Consider the following 17,544-nt stretch of genomic DNA (forward strand, 5'->3'; position numbering starts at 1 on the left):
GTATGAGCATGGTGGCGTCTGCCAGAGCCTCTTTGGCAGTGGCGAAGGCAGATGCGGCGTCGTCGGTCCATTCCAGTGGCGCAGCTGGGTCTTTTTTTATAGCTAATAGGTCGGTTAAGGGCTTTAGGAAAGTGGCACACTTAGGAAGAAAGCGGCGATGGAAGTTTAGTAGGCCCAGGAATTCTCGGAGTCGTTTCATTGATGTCGGGGGTGGAAAGTCTTGGATAGCCTTCACTTTGCTGGCGAGCGGTTGTATACCCTGTGGAGTGACAAGGTGGCCTAAGAACTCGATTGTAGCGACGCCGAAGACGCACTTATTGGGATTTATGACGAGGCCGTAATCATCCAGACGGTGAAACAGGGTGCGCAGGTGGTATTCATGCTCAGGGCCCGATGAGCTTGCTACCAGGAGGTCATCAAGGTAGGCAAATACGAAATCGAGACCTCGCGTGACCTCGTTGATAGTACGCTGAAAAGTCTGTGCTGCGTTGCGCAGTCCAAAAGGCATCCTTACATATTCGAACAAGCCAAATGGGGTGATGATGGCCGTCTTCGGAATGTCAGCGGGTTCTACAGGAATCTGATGCTAAGCCTTCACTAAGTCAATCTTAGAGAAGATCGTGCACCCAGCCAAATTTGATGTGAAATCCTGTATGTGAGGAAGTGGGTAGCGGTCTGGTAAGGTGTGGGCATTGAGAGCGCGGTAATCCCCACATGGTCTCCAGTCGCCAGGATCTTTCTTCGGGACCATGTGGAGTGGCGATGCCCAGTTGCTGGAGGAAGGCCGCACAATGCCAAGTTCAAGCATGTGCTCAAACTCACGGCGGGCGATGGTGAGGCGTTCTCCAGAAAGTCGACGAGGCCGTGTAAAAACGGGAGGTCCAGTGGTCACAATGTGGTGAGTGACGGAATGCTTCACCGGTGAGTCTCTGGTGTGCGGCTTCGTGAGGTTGGGGAAGTCAGCGAGAATTTTTGCATACGGCGAAGCAGGTGTGAGAGCTCGAAGGCTTGTTGACGAGGAAGTGCAGGGTATACCGTTGATGGATAGGCGCGTGTTGAGATCGATGAGGCGATGAGCATGCATGTCCACAGCAAGGTTGAAAAAACTGAGGAAGTCAGCTCCAAGAACAGCTTGCGAGACGTCAGCGAGGATGAAAATCCAGCGGAACGTACGGCGTAGTCCAAAGTCAAGTGTAACAGAGCGTTGGCCGTATGTGGGAATGGCGGAGTTGTTGATCGCTTGGAGTGGGCAGGTCTGTTCGTTGCGACGGCGATCTGCACAGGAGGCCGGTATGACGCTAACCTGGGCTCCTGTGTCGACGAGGAAGATCTTATCGGAAACATAGAAAAGGCGGCATGACGTTCTACCAGGACCACTCGCCGCCGTCAGTGGCCGGTCGTCGCATTTCCCGACCAGGAGCACGGGCGAGTGCACTTGCGTGCAGAGGCCCCAAATCGGCGGTGGTACCAGCACATGGTCGAGGACGAGTCGTCCCGTGGCGCGTCGGTTGTCTGAAGTCCCGGAGAGCGTGGAGACGTCGAGAAGCGACTGTGGAACTGGAACCTGGATGCCGATCGGCGATGCGCAGGTACGCAGTCATCGAGACGTCTGACAATGGCGTCCAAACGGTTGTCGATGTTCGCGAGCGCGGGGTCTGCAGCGGTGGCCGGTGGCGACGTGGTCATGGCGTTGAGGCTATGTGCCCGCGAGTAGTCTGCCACTCGATCAGCCATTTCAGCGAGCGTGTCTACTGGGACATCTCCTGCAGCGACGAGGACCGGGACCATGCTCTGCGGTAAGCGCTGAAGGAACAACTCACGCAAAAGCTTCTCCTCTTGAGAGGCGGAGGTCCCGCCAATGAGCTGGCGCATGTGTCGCAGGAGCTGGGATGGGCGACGGTCACCGAGCTCTGTGGCCGTGATGAGCTGTTGGAGTCTGCTGTGTTCAGACTCGGACTTGCGGGAAATGATAGCTTCCTTCAACGTGTCGTAGGGATGGCTCGGGTGCGGCGAAGCTAAAATATCTGTGAAGTCTTTGGCTACGTCCGGAGGTAAGGAGGACACCAGATGCCAGTACCTGGTCTGTTGGCTGGTGATTTGCCGTAGACGGAAGTACGCCTCGACCTGCAGTAACCATGTGCAGGGGTTGTTTGGCCAAAATGGTGGCAGGTTGACGTGTTGGATCGCAGCCACCGCAGCACTGTTAGGTCTGGCGTCTTCTTGGGCGTCAGGACCGGTAGGCCGGGTGGAAGAGCCGGCGGGATCCATGCGGGATGGTTGGGGTTGCGTGTTCGTTATCGGGTCACCATTAACTGTCGGAGCTAACACGAGAAAGATCCAGCCCTGACAGCGTTGAGTTTTCGAACTGATATTTTTATTCTCGCTCTGCACCTGCCGCGCGTTCCAATGCCAACTTCGTCTTCCTTGACGGGCGCCGCATGCTGAGGCGCTACAGGTATATCAGGTTACACATAAATTTGAAATAGGGTGTAAAGTGAGCGTAATGGTTCTAGGTTAATATTACGGCAGCGCAAGGTAGACGGTGAAACAAAAAAGCACACAGGATAATGATGATGAAAAGTTTAACTCTGGGGTATAGGACGTATAGGGGAGGAGGCCTTATTCCAGGGCCCCTATGATGCCTTCGGCAGGTGGATCCTTGGCCTCGGGAGTCCCACCGCGATAGGGTCGTCTCCCACTGCTCCATGGTGAGGATGGGTATGGGTGGGTAGGAAGAGAAGATTGGGGCGGAACACTCCACCGTCACGTGAAACGTCGTCGGCGTTGCACCATACCCCGGGCTGCTGTCGCTGTACCGTGTGGTATAGAGGAGGTGGAGAAAATTGAGGTTGGGAAAGGTGTTTGTCTGGAGTTATGAAAGGTGTGTGGCCCCTGATATTGTGAAAGATGGTAGAAGTGATGAGTATAGCGTGCAGTTTGTGGTATAGTGTTGTGTAATGTGTCGGTATGTCATCGGGGGAGTGTCCCCGTCTGGTGTGGTGGCCTCATTGCGCGGAGCAGCTCGGAGCGTGAGTACACGAGCAGCCGCGTTATCGCGTTCATTGCCCTGCCCGACAATGAGGCATTACCAGGCATCCAGACTAGGCCGACGTCGTGTGTCTTTGCTTTGTGTGGAAGAGGAGTCTGTGTTGAGAACCTGAGGATAAGCGCGTGTCCTGTTTGCTCTTTCCCCCCCCCCCCCTTTTTTCCCCCCGTAAACGGCATAGCGCACATAAATTTTCCCCGTTCTTGATATAGAAGCGATGCTTCCTCTCAGTGAAATCTCTAGGTTACGCAGGGCATATGTGGTGGAACCCAAAGCGACCAAAAGTGATTTCGAATGTCAGATTTTTTCCCTTGATTACTCTTTGGAGCCTTGAATTTGGGATATCGAATAAGGACAGGATCTGCTCGTACACCGGCCTGGTTATTTAAGACGGGGTGAATCAATTCTCTGAACTACTGCATGCGACGAGACAGGAGACATTGAACACTTTCTGTGGTCGTGCCCGAAATTCCTGGAGAATCTGCAAAAAAAGCACCTTCCGCACGCGTGCCTGCAACACCTTGTATTTCCCAAGGGATTGGTTATAACCCGCAAAGGAACTTCACGTCTCCTTATTGAATTCATAAGAGAGACTGGTTTGATGGACATATGGTGACACCTGCCGCGATATTGTAAGAGACGCTCGGGCGGAGCAATTACCGCCCTTGATCGCCAGACTAAACGCGCCTGTGGCTACAATTCACCACCACCACCACCCGTTCTTGATAAACCACGGCAGTAAAACGCAAGCCAGGTGTTGCAACAAAACTTAGACGTTTAATATTAGCCAGACTTCATTCTGCTGGCACAAAACACTCGCAAAAGTGTGTTTCTTTGATTCCTAGGCACATGTGCACGCGTTTTCGGTCAACTATAGGGCGATGTTTCTGGGCAAGAAAGTAACAGTATCTCGTCTTCACTCTGCCAAAAAACGAAAGAAGTTTTACTGTTTTTGCCAGAGTTCTTGCAGCATAGCACAGAGCAGACAGAATTGTTTCGGCTTGTTGGCTGGCATCATGCCTCCTACGGAACTGAGTAATATTTCGGGCTCGCTGAAACCCAGCAACCACTAAAGCAGTCTCAAAAACGGGTCCAGACGTGAAAATCGGTAGCGCTTCACTAAACTGAGCGTGAAGTAGCCAGAGAAGTAAATAAAGACAGTGACACTGGCAAAAAAAAAAATCTAAGAAATGATAACGCCCGCGATACAGATGGCCTAGATACAAGCGCAATCGCGTTTTCTTGACGAAACAATACGTCGTCATCAACGTCGTCGTCGTCAACAAAAGCGGAAGTAGGAATATATATCTAAGACATCCTGTCACTTTTTTCATTTCATTTTGTTATCTGCTGCAAGACAACTGGCATGGCAATCAAATGAAACTTAAAACCCCTATATATAAAAAGGAGCGCCAACCATTTCCCTCCTCCTCAGTTCAACTGTCGCGCTCGGCCAACAGCACTTAGGCTCGCCAGCGCGATCGAGGCGCGATCTCGACAGTGTCGCCGCCTACGTCGGGCCTGCCGTGGCAGACGACAGCTAACACGCTACCAGAAGAAATCCGCGGAAAACTTCGATCGCGCCCTGCGGATAAGTTTTTGAGGCGCGATTTTACTTCGCCAGCCAGTAACTGGCCTTAATGATGCCGTTTTGGAAGTAGCAACGCGATCGATGCGAGACGGCGCAAATGCCAAGTGCGCAGCAAGCGTTTGCGCTCGCCAGATGGTAAAAAAAAAAAAAAAAAAGCCTTTTGCCTTCGCCTTGTCGGTTGCGGCAACTGAAGGCGCAGCCGCATGCCATCACAACCAAGTTCTTGTCCCTAACACGTTTGATCTGTTTGTGCGTAGAGCACTTTCGTCGCACTGGCCCGAGAATGGCGGTAGGAGCACGCTGGAAAGAAAAAAAAATACAGAAGTGCAACGCGTGCTTCCAGATGACACGGATTGACCAATGGGGGAGCGGAGGAGGCTGGGCCGACAGGAGGCGGCGAGGAGGAAACGCCGGGGTGAGCGCAGTGGCGGCAAGATCTAAGAATGGCGCTAATTTTTATATATAGGGGCTTTAATGAAACTAGCCAAGAGATTCTGCCCCGGAGCCAGTTTGCATGAGCCGCCCTCACCACGTGACAGTGGGCCGCCACGTCTGTAACGGGGAGTGTCGGCAACGTCGTTCGTCACTCACGTCTTGTACTTCAGTGTCGTCGACCAGACATGGTGAGTCCTCGCTGTGGCGCACGATTGTTTTCTGATGGAGGCGGCGGGACCACTGCCCGGGGGTGGGGTTCAGTCGGATCTTTGTACACTGGCGTGAGAAATTTCCGCCGTCTGTTTTCATGGCATCACGTGGTGGTAGCGTGGCTGTCTTCACTGTTGTTTTCTGCCGTATCCCGCTGCTTAATTTCTCTGGCCAGAAGGAGGCAGACATGGCCAAATGTTCGAGCAACGCTCCTTGCTTACTAGCTTAATTGTGAGTGTAGCGCAGTCTTTCTTTCTACTCTGTCTATCGTTGTTAATCCCTCCTTTCCGTTTTTTTTCTTTTTTTACTCTATTTGCGCTGCAATATCATGTCGTTCCTTACTACCGTTAGCACTCTTTCGGGTTCGGATGAGTAGGCACTGCTGGTATTCTGCGCCTGAGCCACGGAAGCCTTTTTCCGGGTAACGAGTCGCAGCCGCCAGCTGCAGAGATTATGATGGCGAACGCGGGAAAAACTTCCACTTTCAGCCAGAACAGGGACCGCCTCGCCCACCTATATAGTCCTGCGAGGCTGAACTGGCTGAACCTTGACTCCCTCAGTTCCCGGGACTATCGCGATCAAAGCCCAGACGTACACTTCTCTCTGTACTTCTGCAACAATAGAGTTGTGTTCTGGCCAGCAGGCTGCGTTTCGCGCTGATCACACACGCTTGCGAACGCTAAATCGCTTTGTCGGGCATTAGTTCCCGGGAGTGAAATCGAGGGCTCGCCACCGCTATCTTTGGCCTTTGACTACGCGCACCATGTGCTTGAAAGATAGGCGCGCCTGTTAATACAGGCTGCATCAAATTTCAAAAAATATTGTCTGTGACAGATACTACAATTCTAACCCTTGATCTAAATTACTCGACGAGGTGGACATTAGTTCTACGAGAAATTAAACTGCTTAATTGAATAATTGACATAATTACGCTAATAACCTGAAATAATTACTTTACAGCACATATTTTGATCTACGAATTCTAGCTAGGGAGTGCATTGTGAGTGAAACATACGAAATGCATTGGCGTCTCAGTTACTTTTGTGCTTCAATGCATAAAACTGCGTTTTCTTAAAAAATAAGTGGAACAACATTGCGTTTCGTCGGACCATCTGAAAATTAATGTCTCAAAATTGGTACAGTGCCTAGAACTAGTTCCAAGTGGATATGCCTTGTGAACTCGCCGGCTGTAATTCGTAAATTTAAATATGTGCCGTAAAGTAATTAGTCAGTTAGCGTAATTGTCAATTTTTCAATTAAGAATTTTCATTTCTCGTAGAAGTAATGGCCGCCTCAAGTGCTTTCTATCAAGGTTTAGAATTGTGCTATCTTTCACAGGCATATATATATATATATATATATATATATTTTTTTTAATTTAGTGCAGCTAAAAAAATAAAACTGCATAGTGCGCTCTGGCGCGTAATGCCGATGTGCGACCATTACAACAGTGACAACATACTAACCCCTTCAATCGTTATTCTTGCCGCTTCGAGTATAGTGGTGGTGACGGAATATCTCCAAATCGAGTAGTGTTCCTTGCGCGTGTTTTCCCTTTTACTCTCTGGGGGTTTTACGTGCCAAAACCACGATACTATTGAGGCGCGCCGTAGTGGAGTCTCCGTATTCTCACTGCCTGGGGTTCCTTAACGTGTAGCCAATGCAGGGTACACGAGCGTTGTCGCATTTCGCCTCCGTCGTAACGCGGCCACCATGGCCGGGATTTGATCCCGTGATTTCGGGCTTCGTAGCCCAACTCCAATGCCACTGCGCCACCACGGCGGCTGTTTCTTTTCAATGTCTGACGGGAGCAGTATGTAAGCCCATGATTATTCGGTCAGTTATTCACTACTTTATTGCCGCCGTAAATACAACTTTTTTTTGTGTGTGTAAGAATGTTCCATACTTATCGATTTCGAGGGGTCCCAGATGTCTCGTCGAACTAATCGCCCTGCATTACTCAGAGTAGTAAACTATGCCCAGAGAAAGCCGCTATTAGTGCGCTACCTATGAAGTTGTTGGCGAGTACTTGCCAGATCACCTAAACTGGACTTGCGTCATAGGAAATGAACCTTGAGGTCTGCCGACTGTTGGCGACAGCGTTTTCCGTCCTGCTCACGTCATCAGTCGGCAGACCAAAATCGTTCTCGTGTCGGCGTAGTGTGAATCAGCCTTTAGCATGTTTCTTTACTTTTTTGCTTGTAGAGTAGAACGCGATATTCGGAGGGCGTGGCTACCGTTTTTTCACCCGTGGGCGCTGGGTACATGGAGGGCAAGCGTTGTGGTTTACGATGAAAGCGAGCCTTTGTGACGCATCATGGCTGCATTTGCCCTTGCGATAACCTGGCGCTCACTTATGGCGGCCGGCGCTTTTTGTGCCATGCGGTCCGATTATCTCGTTTGAATCGCTGGGCCCTGCACAACAATCCCGTTTCCAGTTCGTCGCGTTTACGAGCCACCTCCGTGACCGGTCAGTAACGTTGCTGTCGCGGCGTTGGAGGCTGAAAGTGAAACACGAAATGGTGTCGTGCCAATGGCAAGTCATATTCGTTTCTTTTTTCTTTTAACTGCACCAAATTGAAAATAAATTCTCTGTGGTAGTAGCGCAATTCTAACGCTTGAACTAAATTACTCGTTGAGGCGGACATTATTTGCACAAAAAGTCAAATGCGCAATCGACTATGAATTTCTCTGATTAGGTTTTTCACTAATTTACAGCACATATTGCCATCTGCAAATTGTTGCTGGCGAGCTTGCAAGGCATATCGACTTGGAACGAATTCTGAGGATGACGCCGATTTCTAGATAAACGTCGTGAAATCTGCGGTGAAAAATGCACCGTTGTGCCACTTTTTTTTTTTTAATAAGGAAACGCTGTTATGTGCATTGAAGCACGAAAGTAGCTGGAATGTCAATGCATTCATCGGACACTTTGGACATATCTCTTAACTGGCGTAGTCCTGAGAATTCGATTTAAGTCGATATGCCTTGCATACTCACTAGCTACAATTCATAGATTGAAATATGTTCAATTAATTACAAAGTTAATTCGCGTAATTATGTAACCTATTCAATTAATCATTTTGCGTTCTCCTAGAACTAATGGCCGCCTCGTCGAGTAATTGAGATCAAAGGTTAGAATTGTGCTGTCTTCCAAACGAATTTTTTTTTTTTCATTTGGTGCAGCTAAAGAAGAAACACCCTGCATGAAACCACCATAACCACGTTTACATTAACTCGCTCCTGCCGGGTTTAGAGAACAGGCGGCACTTGTCGTCGAAGAGACGTCAGCGCTCATTCGAACAGGGCTTCTGGTTTTTCACTGCAGTCTGCAGCAGCTATTTCAGCGTTCCTAACGTTACATGAATGAGGTTCCACTGCAGTGATTCTCTTGTCCCGATACCATTTCCCGTGTGGGCACGTAAGTTGTGCAGAAAACATCGACGATGTAAGCGAATAGCACACGACAACGTTTTCCTTGCCGAGTCCGACCATCTACGAAAATCGGCCGAAATAGCCACAAAGGCTATTCGCTTTAAAAGCTGACGATTGTGGTCCTGCGCAATTCTCAGCGCTGGCTGGTCCCAACAGTTCGCGTTCACATGCGCACTGCAAGTGGTCGTGCTGGGTCAACCTATTTCAGGCAGCCGGGCTGGCTCAGCCCGACACGACGCTCTCATCGCGACCCGATGTTGTTTTCGTGAACTCGACAGGCCGATTCTAGCCCAATAAGGCGACTCGACTCGCTTCTGTCAGATTCGTGTACACTCCCTGATAGTTGCATCAGTATTAATACAAGCGTTCGTATCGGCCACATAGACCAGCGCCGAACTCTGAAAATGACAATCCTGGTGGGCCATCAGTATCCGCAAACTGCATTAGAATACAATGCATTGCGGAGAAGTCGTGTAGGGCGTGAGAAAACCATAAACAGCGAAAGAACTCAAGCGAAGACGGGTCCCATTTCAAGACGATTTCCGTTTTTCGTTTTTATTGTTGACTATTAGCAGCCGCCCCCTGCTCCCGCAGAGATCGTCCACTCAGTAGCACGGATAAATGAATATAATCGGAGGAAGAAAAATCCTTACAAAATGCGAACCCAGAGGCGCGAAGTGAAAGACGAAAAAAAAATCGTGAGCCATTAACACTCTGTGAACGTGGACGACCAGCGAAGCTGTTTTGCACACGACACAGAGGTAACACAGAATGGGGAGGCCGTGTATAGTCCGGACTCCCGGGGAGCAACGTGCCTATGAAAAGCGATGGCAGGAACACAGACGACAATGCAATCGCGCACAATACACGCGGCCTCCCGATTACGAGAGAAGTTCAAAATGGAGAACTGTACCTTGTGTTATATACACGCGCGACGGTGCCGCCGCCCTGGGAGAGCGACAAGAAACTAGGCACGCAAGCGGTTGGAACGCCGACAAAAAGAGGGCAGTGCGAACGTAGAACGCGGGTCGGTCTTTTGGGCTGAGATCTGATCGTAGTATCGGGACCTCTTTCGGTCCCAGGTGCGACAAGGGTATTTCAAGGGCGCGTTACAGGTCCCGCAGCCCACCACGCGGAGTTCACAGGCGCATGTGCCATTGCGCTTGGACCCTTTCTGCACTATCAACAGGATCGGCCCACATTTTCGCACACGCACAGGAAAAATACACGGAAGCCATAAACAGCTTCGCTGCAAAAAAAAAAAAAAAAATACCAGCTCATCCCCTGTCGAAAAAATGGGGGTAAGAGAAGCTTGTGGCCCGACGAAGCTGTCGCAGGGGCGTTCCGCTTCGTTTGCCCTAAACTCGGGGTCGGCGGCTCTTCACTGACATTTGACCTGGGCTTCGGAAGCCCTCACGCTAGATCGGCACGTCGACGACGAGCCCTTTCCCGAGCGAGTTCGCGGCGCCGTTGATCAAACGCAGCCTAGTCCTCGGCGGAACGCACCACGCACGGCCTTCCTATCCGGGCGCCGAAAATGATCTGAGGCGAGGGAATCCCGGCGGTGGCGGAGCACGCGCCAACCCCCTTTCCTCCATTTATCTCCACGCGACACACCAAATGACCCTGATTGGTGGCGCGCGTCACGTGATTCGGCGCCGGCGCAGCTTCCCCGCACCTGCTCTACTCTGTGAGCAGCCGGGTTTTAGCGTGACACCACCGCCGACACTTGAGGCAATACAAGCTTCGCTTGAAAATGCACGAGATCTTTACTGCCTCAGTGCATGCAGAAAACGGTATGGCGGCATCGTGCACAGCTTTGCATAGCAGTCGATCGAAAGTTAGAAAGCATCGTTCGATTATAGAGCAAGGGCGGCTTTCGCCGGTCACGTCATAGCAGCTCCCGTATCTTCACTGCAGATATAAGCTATCGAACTGCTAATCGACCCGTTATACGTACAGTCAACCACAAAAGTTTGCGGACCACGCGAGCGCGTGCCAGACTGCCTATCCGCGCCACCTAGCGGTACGCCACCTAGCGGCGACAGGGGCGCTCTCCCGGATATGAGCCCTCTTGGTACTCGCCTGCCTGTTAATTTTTTATTCCCGTGCATGACATTGTTAGTTCATTGTGTTGACGCAGAGCGCTGTCTGCGATAAGACCGCCACATATCTGGCTTGATAGCAGTATCGGAGCAATCACTGCAACCTTTGTCGACTGGTGTGCCAGTGGGTAGATAAGTTTCACGAAGCGCTGCGACGATTTTTTTACGCGACGTTTACTGGCGCACTTTGGTTGGCAGCATCTTGGTCCAATGAGTGTTGCTGCTTCTGCGTCTTGAGAGAAAGGGTAGGGAGGTGTTTCACTGTCATCAAAAATAAAGAAAAAGCGGATGCATAGAAAATTTTCTTTCACACATAGGCGCATCTTCGCATCAGTCGCTGAAAACGTAGTAGACTTGCTTCAGGCCACGTGGTGATTGCCTATTTGGAAAGATGCCACTGCGTGTTACACTTGACGAAAGAAGGCACATTGTGCGTTTATTTATAGAGGGAATACCTCAGCGCGAAATCTGCCGCCGAACCAACAGGAGCCGGACTGCCGTGAATAGGATTATTCAAGATTTCCGCGACGATGACAGATTCACAGATATGAAGCGCAGTGGGCGTCCAAGGGCCACGACTGAGGAAGAGGACCGCCTGATTACGGCCGCCATCGTGGCTGATCCTTTTCAAAGTGCAGAGGATATCCGAGAATCGCTCTCGCTCACGGTATCGTCTGAGACTGTAAGAAGAAGGCTGAGTGAGCTTGGCCTGCAGTATTTCGTAGCAGCACAGAAGCCCTGCCTCTCAGACAGCCAGCTACAAGAACGACTCATGTTCGCTACAGCAATGAAAGCTTGGACAACAGAGAAATGGGGCGATGTCATCTTTAGCGACGAGTCAACTTTTTCCACGCGCTGGGACCAACGGAAGCGGGTTTGGCGTCCACTAAACTGCAGGTGTGTTTACAGTGTATTGGCAGTTAATTCGCGAAGCTAATTCTGCATCACAACATGTTTCACGTAAAATGAGCTTTTGGACATTACGAGATTTTTCTGTAGTGGTATTATGTTGAAAACATTAACGATTGTTTCATAGTACTACTTACTCTGAAGCTAATTAAAAGCTGCCAGTGGGTCTTTCAGTACTATCTAATGATGTTTGCACGTTTTCTATTGCAACTCTATAACAGCATTATAAAGTTCATACGCAAGAGGAATCACAACATTTTTAGACGCGCCGCTGGAACCCAATTGTATGCTATTTCTTGCAGATATCTGCCTAATTACACACAGAGTGTTCTATCCAGTGGACGGTGTTCCGTGAGCGTGTGGGGAGCAATCAGCAAAGATGGCCTTGGTCCCCTTGTGCGTCTGGAAGGGCCCTTCACTGCGTCACGGTACTGCGACGTCATCACTAGACACCTCGTTCCGTATGCGCTGGACGGTCCCTTCAGCGACGGCTGCTATTTTTTTCAACACGACCGCAGCCCGATCCATAAAGCACGTATCGTCCAGTCATTGCTAGAAGAACATGCTGTTTGCCAGCTTGAGTGGCCTCCATGTGGCGCCGACTTGAATCCCATAGAAAATGTCTGGGGCATGTTGAAGAAACGGCTGTCCACACGAGCCAACCGCGGCCGCACGGCCGATACGCTGTGGCAAGCGATCGCACAAGAATGGGAAAGCCTGCGCGGTCGACCGGAGATTACTGAATCTTTGTACGAGTCGATGCCCACACGCATCAATAAGGTGCTAGAAAACGGCGGACATTTCACTTCCTACTAGATCATTGAGAGACCTATGTTTCATGACACTTCTGTAAATGTCTTGTGAATAAATTCATCCCCTTCAGACACGAATTATGATGCACTGTCTGCAAATGCGTCAAATGCGCATGGCATCATTTCAAGACGCTCACTATTACATTCCAAGAAAGAAGACGAAGCAATGTGCTGTTTTGTGCGAGTTTCAGTAAAAAAAATAATAATTAGCGTATAACTCATTATCTAATTATTCTGAAATCCGTCAGCTTCAATGCTTGCATAAAAAGAATCAACTATTAGGCCCGAAACGCATGCACACTTGCTTTTTCGGTTGTATTCGTGTCGACCGGAGAAAAAAAAATACTCTTGACGTTGGTCTTGGAACGCGGCACGTCGAACGATTGTCTAACATGGTAGTGTCTCCAGCAAAGTGATCATCTGCAGCAATACGCAGGACAATGAAGTTAACTGACCGCTAGTTGTCCCATCAGGAAGCGGACACGAATGTGCACACTGAGTTTTAGGTCATTTGAAGAAACACGTGGCGTGGGACGCGCCTCCGAAGTTCGAGTCCCCAAACGAGGACGCCATGTCGCAAAGGGTTATAAAAAGAGTCATCGCACCCGATTATTTCTTATTTTTCTAAATGTAACCACTATAGCAGCGCGGTGGTTCGGGCTTTGCGCAGCAATACCTGGGCGCAGGCGATCAAATCCCGGCCGCTACTGTCACTTAGCGATGGGGGAGGAACGGAAAAATTCTGCCTACTGACTAAGCATCTGTGTCCCATGGCTGCCTCACCGCTCACTCACGCACTCACGAAAAAAAAAAAAAACAGCGTGGCTACGCGAAAATAGAACTGATAACAGCCGAAGAATACGCTGTCTGATTACTTGTACTGATATTCTGCTCTCAAAATATAAGCAAGTAGCCCTGGCTAACAAAGAGCGCGTCACGTTGAAAGAGATAGGTAGAAAATATTTGCGCACAGTGCGAAAATAGACAGGCCATAGATTTAAGGAGGGATGCGTCTTCAACGTAGCGCTGCTGTCGATCGCTGGTGACGTAGCGGAAGTGTCGCGAAGAGGCTCTTGGCCACGCGCTCGCGTGGTCCGCAAACTTTTGTGGTTGACTGTACTTGCCATTTATGTGCATCCCTTTCCCGGTGCTGGGCCCGAGGACACAGCTTCGACTCCCCGGGCGCCGTGGCAGCGCATACTGATGTAGGTAGTGTGCGCAAACGATCGCGTACAGTTTCGTGGGTACCTTGACGAAACGCAGGTGATGGAAAATATATCGGAGCCGTCAGCTGTTAGCCCCACTGTTGCTTTGGAGGCTTAATAAAACCCGATAATTTTTGTTGCCCCTCAGTGCCTTTTTATGGAAGCCATGGTCATACCTGCTTACGTACAAGTTGGTAGATTTCGACGTAATTAAAAACGTGCAGACAATAGAATGGTTCATTGCGTAAGTTCTTCCTTCCTCGTGCTCATGCTGCCTCTTGGTGTGTTCGCTCTTGCATTTATTTCGCAGAGGGAATGCGTCAGCCTCCACATCGGCCAGGCGGGTGTGCAGATCGGAAACGCCTGTTGGGAGCTGTATTGCATGGAACATGGCATCCAGCAGGATGGCCAGATGCCCAGCGACAAGCTGTTTGGCGATGCAGACCATTCATTCGACACTTTTTTCGCCGATACTGGCGCCGGCCATTACGTCCCGCGCGCCGTGTTCGTGGATCTCGAGCCCACCGTTGTCGACGAGGTGCGCACTGGTGCCTACCGGCAACTCTACCACCCAGAGCAGCTAATCACTGGCAAGGAGGATGCTGCCAACAACTACGCGCGTGGCCATTACACGATCGGCAAGGAGATCATCGACGTAGTGCTTGACCGCATCCGGAAGCTGGTCGACCAGTGCTCGGGTCTACAGGGGTTTCTCATATTCCACAGCTTAGGCGGTGGTACTGGCTCCGGATTCACCTCGCTTCTTATGGAGCGCCTTTCGGTCGACTACGGGAAAAAATCCAAGCTCCAGTTCTTGGTCTACCCAGCACCCCAGGTGTACTTTCCTTAACGGCTTTTGCAAATGCTCTCTATATAGTCACCAGAGGTAAAGAGTGTTTTGTTAAACCTCAGGAGCGGCAAACTGCTGCAGTTTAACAAATTAGCCATGTTTGCATTTTTATTCATTTTCATTCGTCTTCTAATATCGCCTACTATTGTGTGCATGATCGCGCAGAAAGTCGCCGCTAAAGCGGTATACCTTTCGAGACATGTGCAGAGTTCTGAAATGTTGGCATTTGTAGTTTAAGCACGGAAATATTTCTCCCTAGCTGGGTAAGTGTGATGATGTTGTGGACCCAGGCCTCAAACACACACGGATGGCACAATGAACACAGAGAGGCTTTAATGACACAGGGACGGGACTAGGGCGCCGTACAGATAACACACACAATTCACTTCATCGTTGTCTGTCGCTTACATAATCATGCACAGCGTCACTGTAGGATGACGTCTAATTGCGTGTCGGTATCACAGACTCACGGCACGAGCAGTCGCAATGATGAATCTGTAGCTGCGGGTGGCCCAGTGGATGGAGGCCAGGGTGGAGGCCCGGCGCACGACGAGCCGCTTGCGTGACAGCTGGGCCTGGACGTCTGCCCACCACTGGGTAGACCGCTCGGAAGGCTCGGGTGCACCGGAACACGCCGACGCCGGGTGCTCGCACAGCAGTGGAGCAAGCCGGATCAGGCACAGGGCAGCCCGACCTGCTCACCCAGGAACACTGGCCTTGGGTAGACGGACTTCTCGGCTCGTTCGGCACGAAGGCTCAGACCAGGCACAGGGACAGCCCGGCCCGCTCTCCCACCTCACCCAGGAACGCCGGCCTTGGGTAGACGAACTGCTCGGCTTGTTCGGGACGACAGCCCAGACCAGACAGCTGCTGCCCCTTCAGCGCCAGACAATGATGATGATAATGATGACCTCATAACACCGGCTCTTCTTCGTCCATCGCGCACCACAACAGTCATGCGCATTCGACCACGCAATTCAAATATAGTCTCAACTCCTATCACAGTCTGCGAATAACATGCAACACCATCAAGCGAGGGACAGCCTATGGACAGCCTAAACGCTTGCGCGGCTATATGATGCGCCCAAACTCACGCTTGTTGACAACGCCAGTGGTTATCTCAGGACATAACTGAAGTACAAGCTGATTGTGAACATGGATGAGGTTAAACTTTGCTGTTGTGCTAGTTGATTATGGTATTTAGAACGGAAGCTGAGCAAGGGACTTCAGGGGTAGTCTGTATATTAGGCATCAAATAGGTTTACTTAACAGCAGCAAGTTACTTACCTTCATTCTGCGCTTTGTGCCCACAATCCTTTGTAATGGTACTTCTAACGCGGTAATGGCATTTCGAATGCAATGCGCCAATATTGAACATGTGCAGGTCTCAACTGCTGTTGTCGAACCATACAACGCCATTCTGAACACGCACACAACCTTGGAGCACTCGGACTGCGCCTTCATGGTTGACAACGAGGCCATCTACGATATCTGCTGGCGAAAATTGGCTATCGAACGGCCCTCATACCCACACCTGAACCGGCTCATCAGTCAGGTCGTCTCCTCCATCACGGCTTCCCTTCGCTTCGAAGGTTCGCTCAACGTCGACTTGACTGAGTTCCAGACCAACTTGGTACCTTATCCTAGGTGTGTTCCACCGTTTTTTTTTTTTTTTTTGCTTTCTTTCCTACGTGTGTTTGAAACTCGATGGCACCTCAGTTTCCTAACCTACCATTCCACACTCGCCCGCATAAATTTATAGAACACTGTGCGTGTAATGCGACGATCTCTACAATTCGATGCATTGAAATCCTTATGTAGTCGTATCTACAAGCATGAAATACGTTCAGCCGATATATATACTAGCCTGCCCCCCCCCCCCCCCCCACCCCTTTTTTTTTAAGAGCATCATATTGGTACAATTCACTTACCTTTACTCGACGCAGGATCCACTTCCCTCTGGCTACATACGCTCCCGTCATCTCCTCCGAGAAGGCCTACCACGAGCAGTTCAGCGTAGCCGAAATCACCAACTCGTGCTTCGAGCCGGCAAACCAGATGGTCAAGTGCGATCCGCGCAACGGCAAGTACATGGCCTGCTGTATGCTGTACCGCGGCGATGTGGTGCCTAAGGACGTGAACGCTGCCATTACCGCCATAAAGAACAAGCGCACCATCCAGTTTGTGGACTGGTGTCCCACAGGGTTCAAGGTGGGCATCAACTACCAGCCGCCTACCGTGGTGCCCGGTGGAGACCAGGCGAAGGTTCCGCGTGCCGTTTGCATGTTGTCCAACACGACAGCCATCGCCGAGGCCTGGGGCCGACTAGACCACAAGTTCGACCTTATGTACGCCAAGCGCGCCTTCGTCCACTGGTACGTGGGCGAAGGCATGGAGGAGGGAGAGTTCTCAGAGGCCCGTGAGGACATGGCTTCCCTCGAGAAGGACTACGAGGAGATTGGCATGGACTCAAACGAGGACGTCAACGAGCCCGATGAGTACTAGGCCGAGCGCTATATTCCCTCCGAAAGAACGACGGACCTTCGTCAAAGCTAACAATTAAAATTAAAAATATTGTAATAAAAGACGTGATTGCTCCCTTGCCTCTTCGGTCCTTTGAAAGTTGGATTCAGAACTTGTAGCTTATGTTTCCTCTCCCAGAAAGGAGGTTAAGACACTGTCTGGCGTTCTTCCGCAAGGGTTTACCTTGAAAGGGGCAGTACGTGCCGACCTCTATACGTATGGCATGTATTTGCTTCATACTCATTTCCTTGCCTTTTTATGCTTAGCGTTACACTTCACCCCGTCGGCACCCTTTAAGTAAAGATTGAAAGTGTGCAGGGCCCGGACTTGAAATTCAAAACTTTAGATTGATTTAGTACTTTCTATATTTCCATTGTACCTTATAGCTACACGGCACTTGCCCTACACCACAAGCACGCCGTA

The 17,544-nt window shown here is 50.4% G+C and overlaps 1 protein-coding gene across 1 annotated transcript; it reads left to right on the top strand.

Moving 5' to 3' along the window:
- Positions 1–5,141: 5,141 nt before the first annotated feature.
- On the top strand, positions 5,142–17,204 carry LOC119435654 (tubulin alpha-1C chain). Its single transcript, XM_037702397.2, has 4 exons — positions 5,142–5,260; positions 14,059–14,583; positions 15,983–16,245; positions 16,545–17,204. The coding sequence occupies exons 1-4, from the start codon at positions 5,258–5,260 to the stop codon at positions 17,101–17,103; spliced, it is 1,350 nt and encodes a 449-aa protein (XP_037558325.1). The 5' UTR covers positions 5,142–5,257; the 3' UTR covers positions 17,104–17,204.
- The last annotated feature ends 340 nt before the right edge of the window (positions 17,205–17,544 follow it).

This window comes from Dermacentor silvarum, unplaced genomic scaffold (assembly GCF_013339745.2).
Source record: "Dermacentor silvarum isolate Dsil-2018 unplaced genomic scaffold, BIME_Dsil_1.4 Seq811, whole genome shotgun sequence".
In the NCBI taxonomy this organism is placed as follows: domain Eukaryota; kingdom Metazoa; phylum Arthropoda; class Arachnida; order Ixodida; family Ixodidae; genus Dermacentor; species Dermacentor silvarum.

Coding starts and splice junctions, on each gene's coding strand:
- LOC119435654 (XM_037702397.2), top strand. Junction 14,584..15,982: donor TGGTCTACCCAGCACCCCAG/GTGTACTTTCCT, acceptor GAACATGTGCAG/GTCTCAACTGCTGTTGTCGA. Junction 16,246..16,544: donor AACTTGGTACCTTATCCTAG/GTGTGTTCCACC, acceptor TACTCGACGCAG/GATCCACTTCCCTCTGGCTA.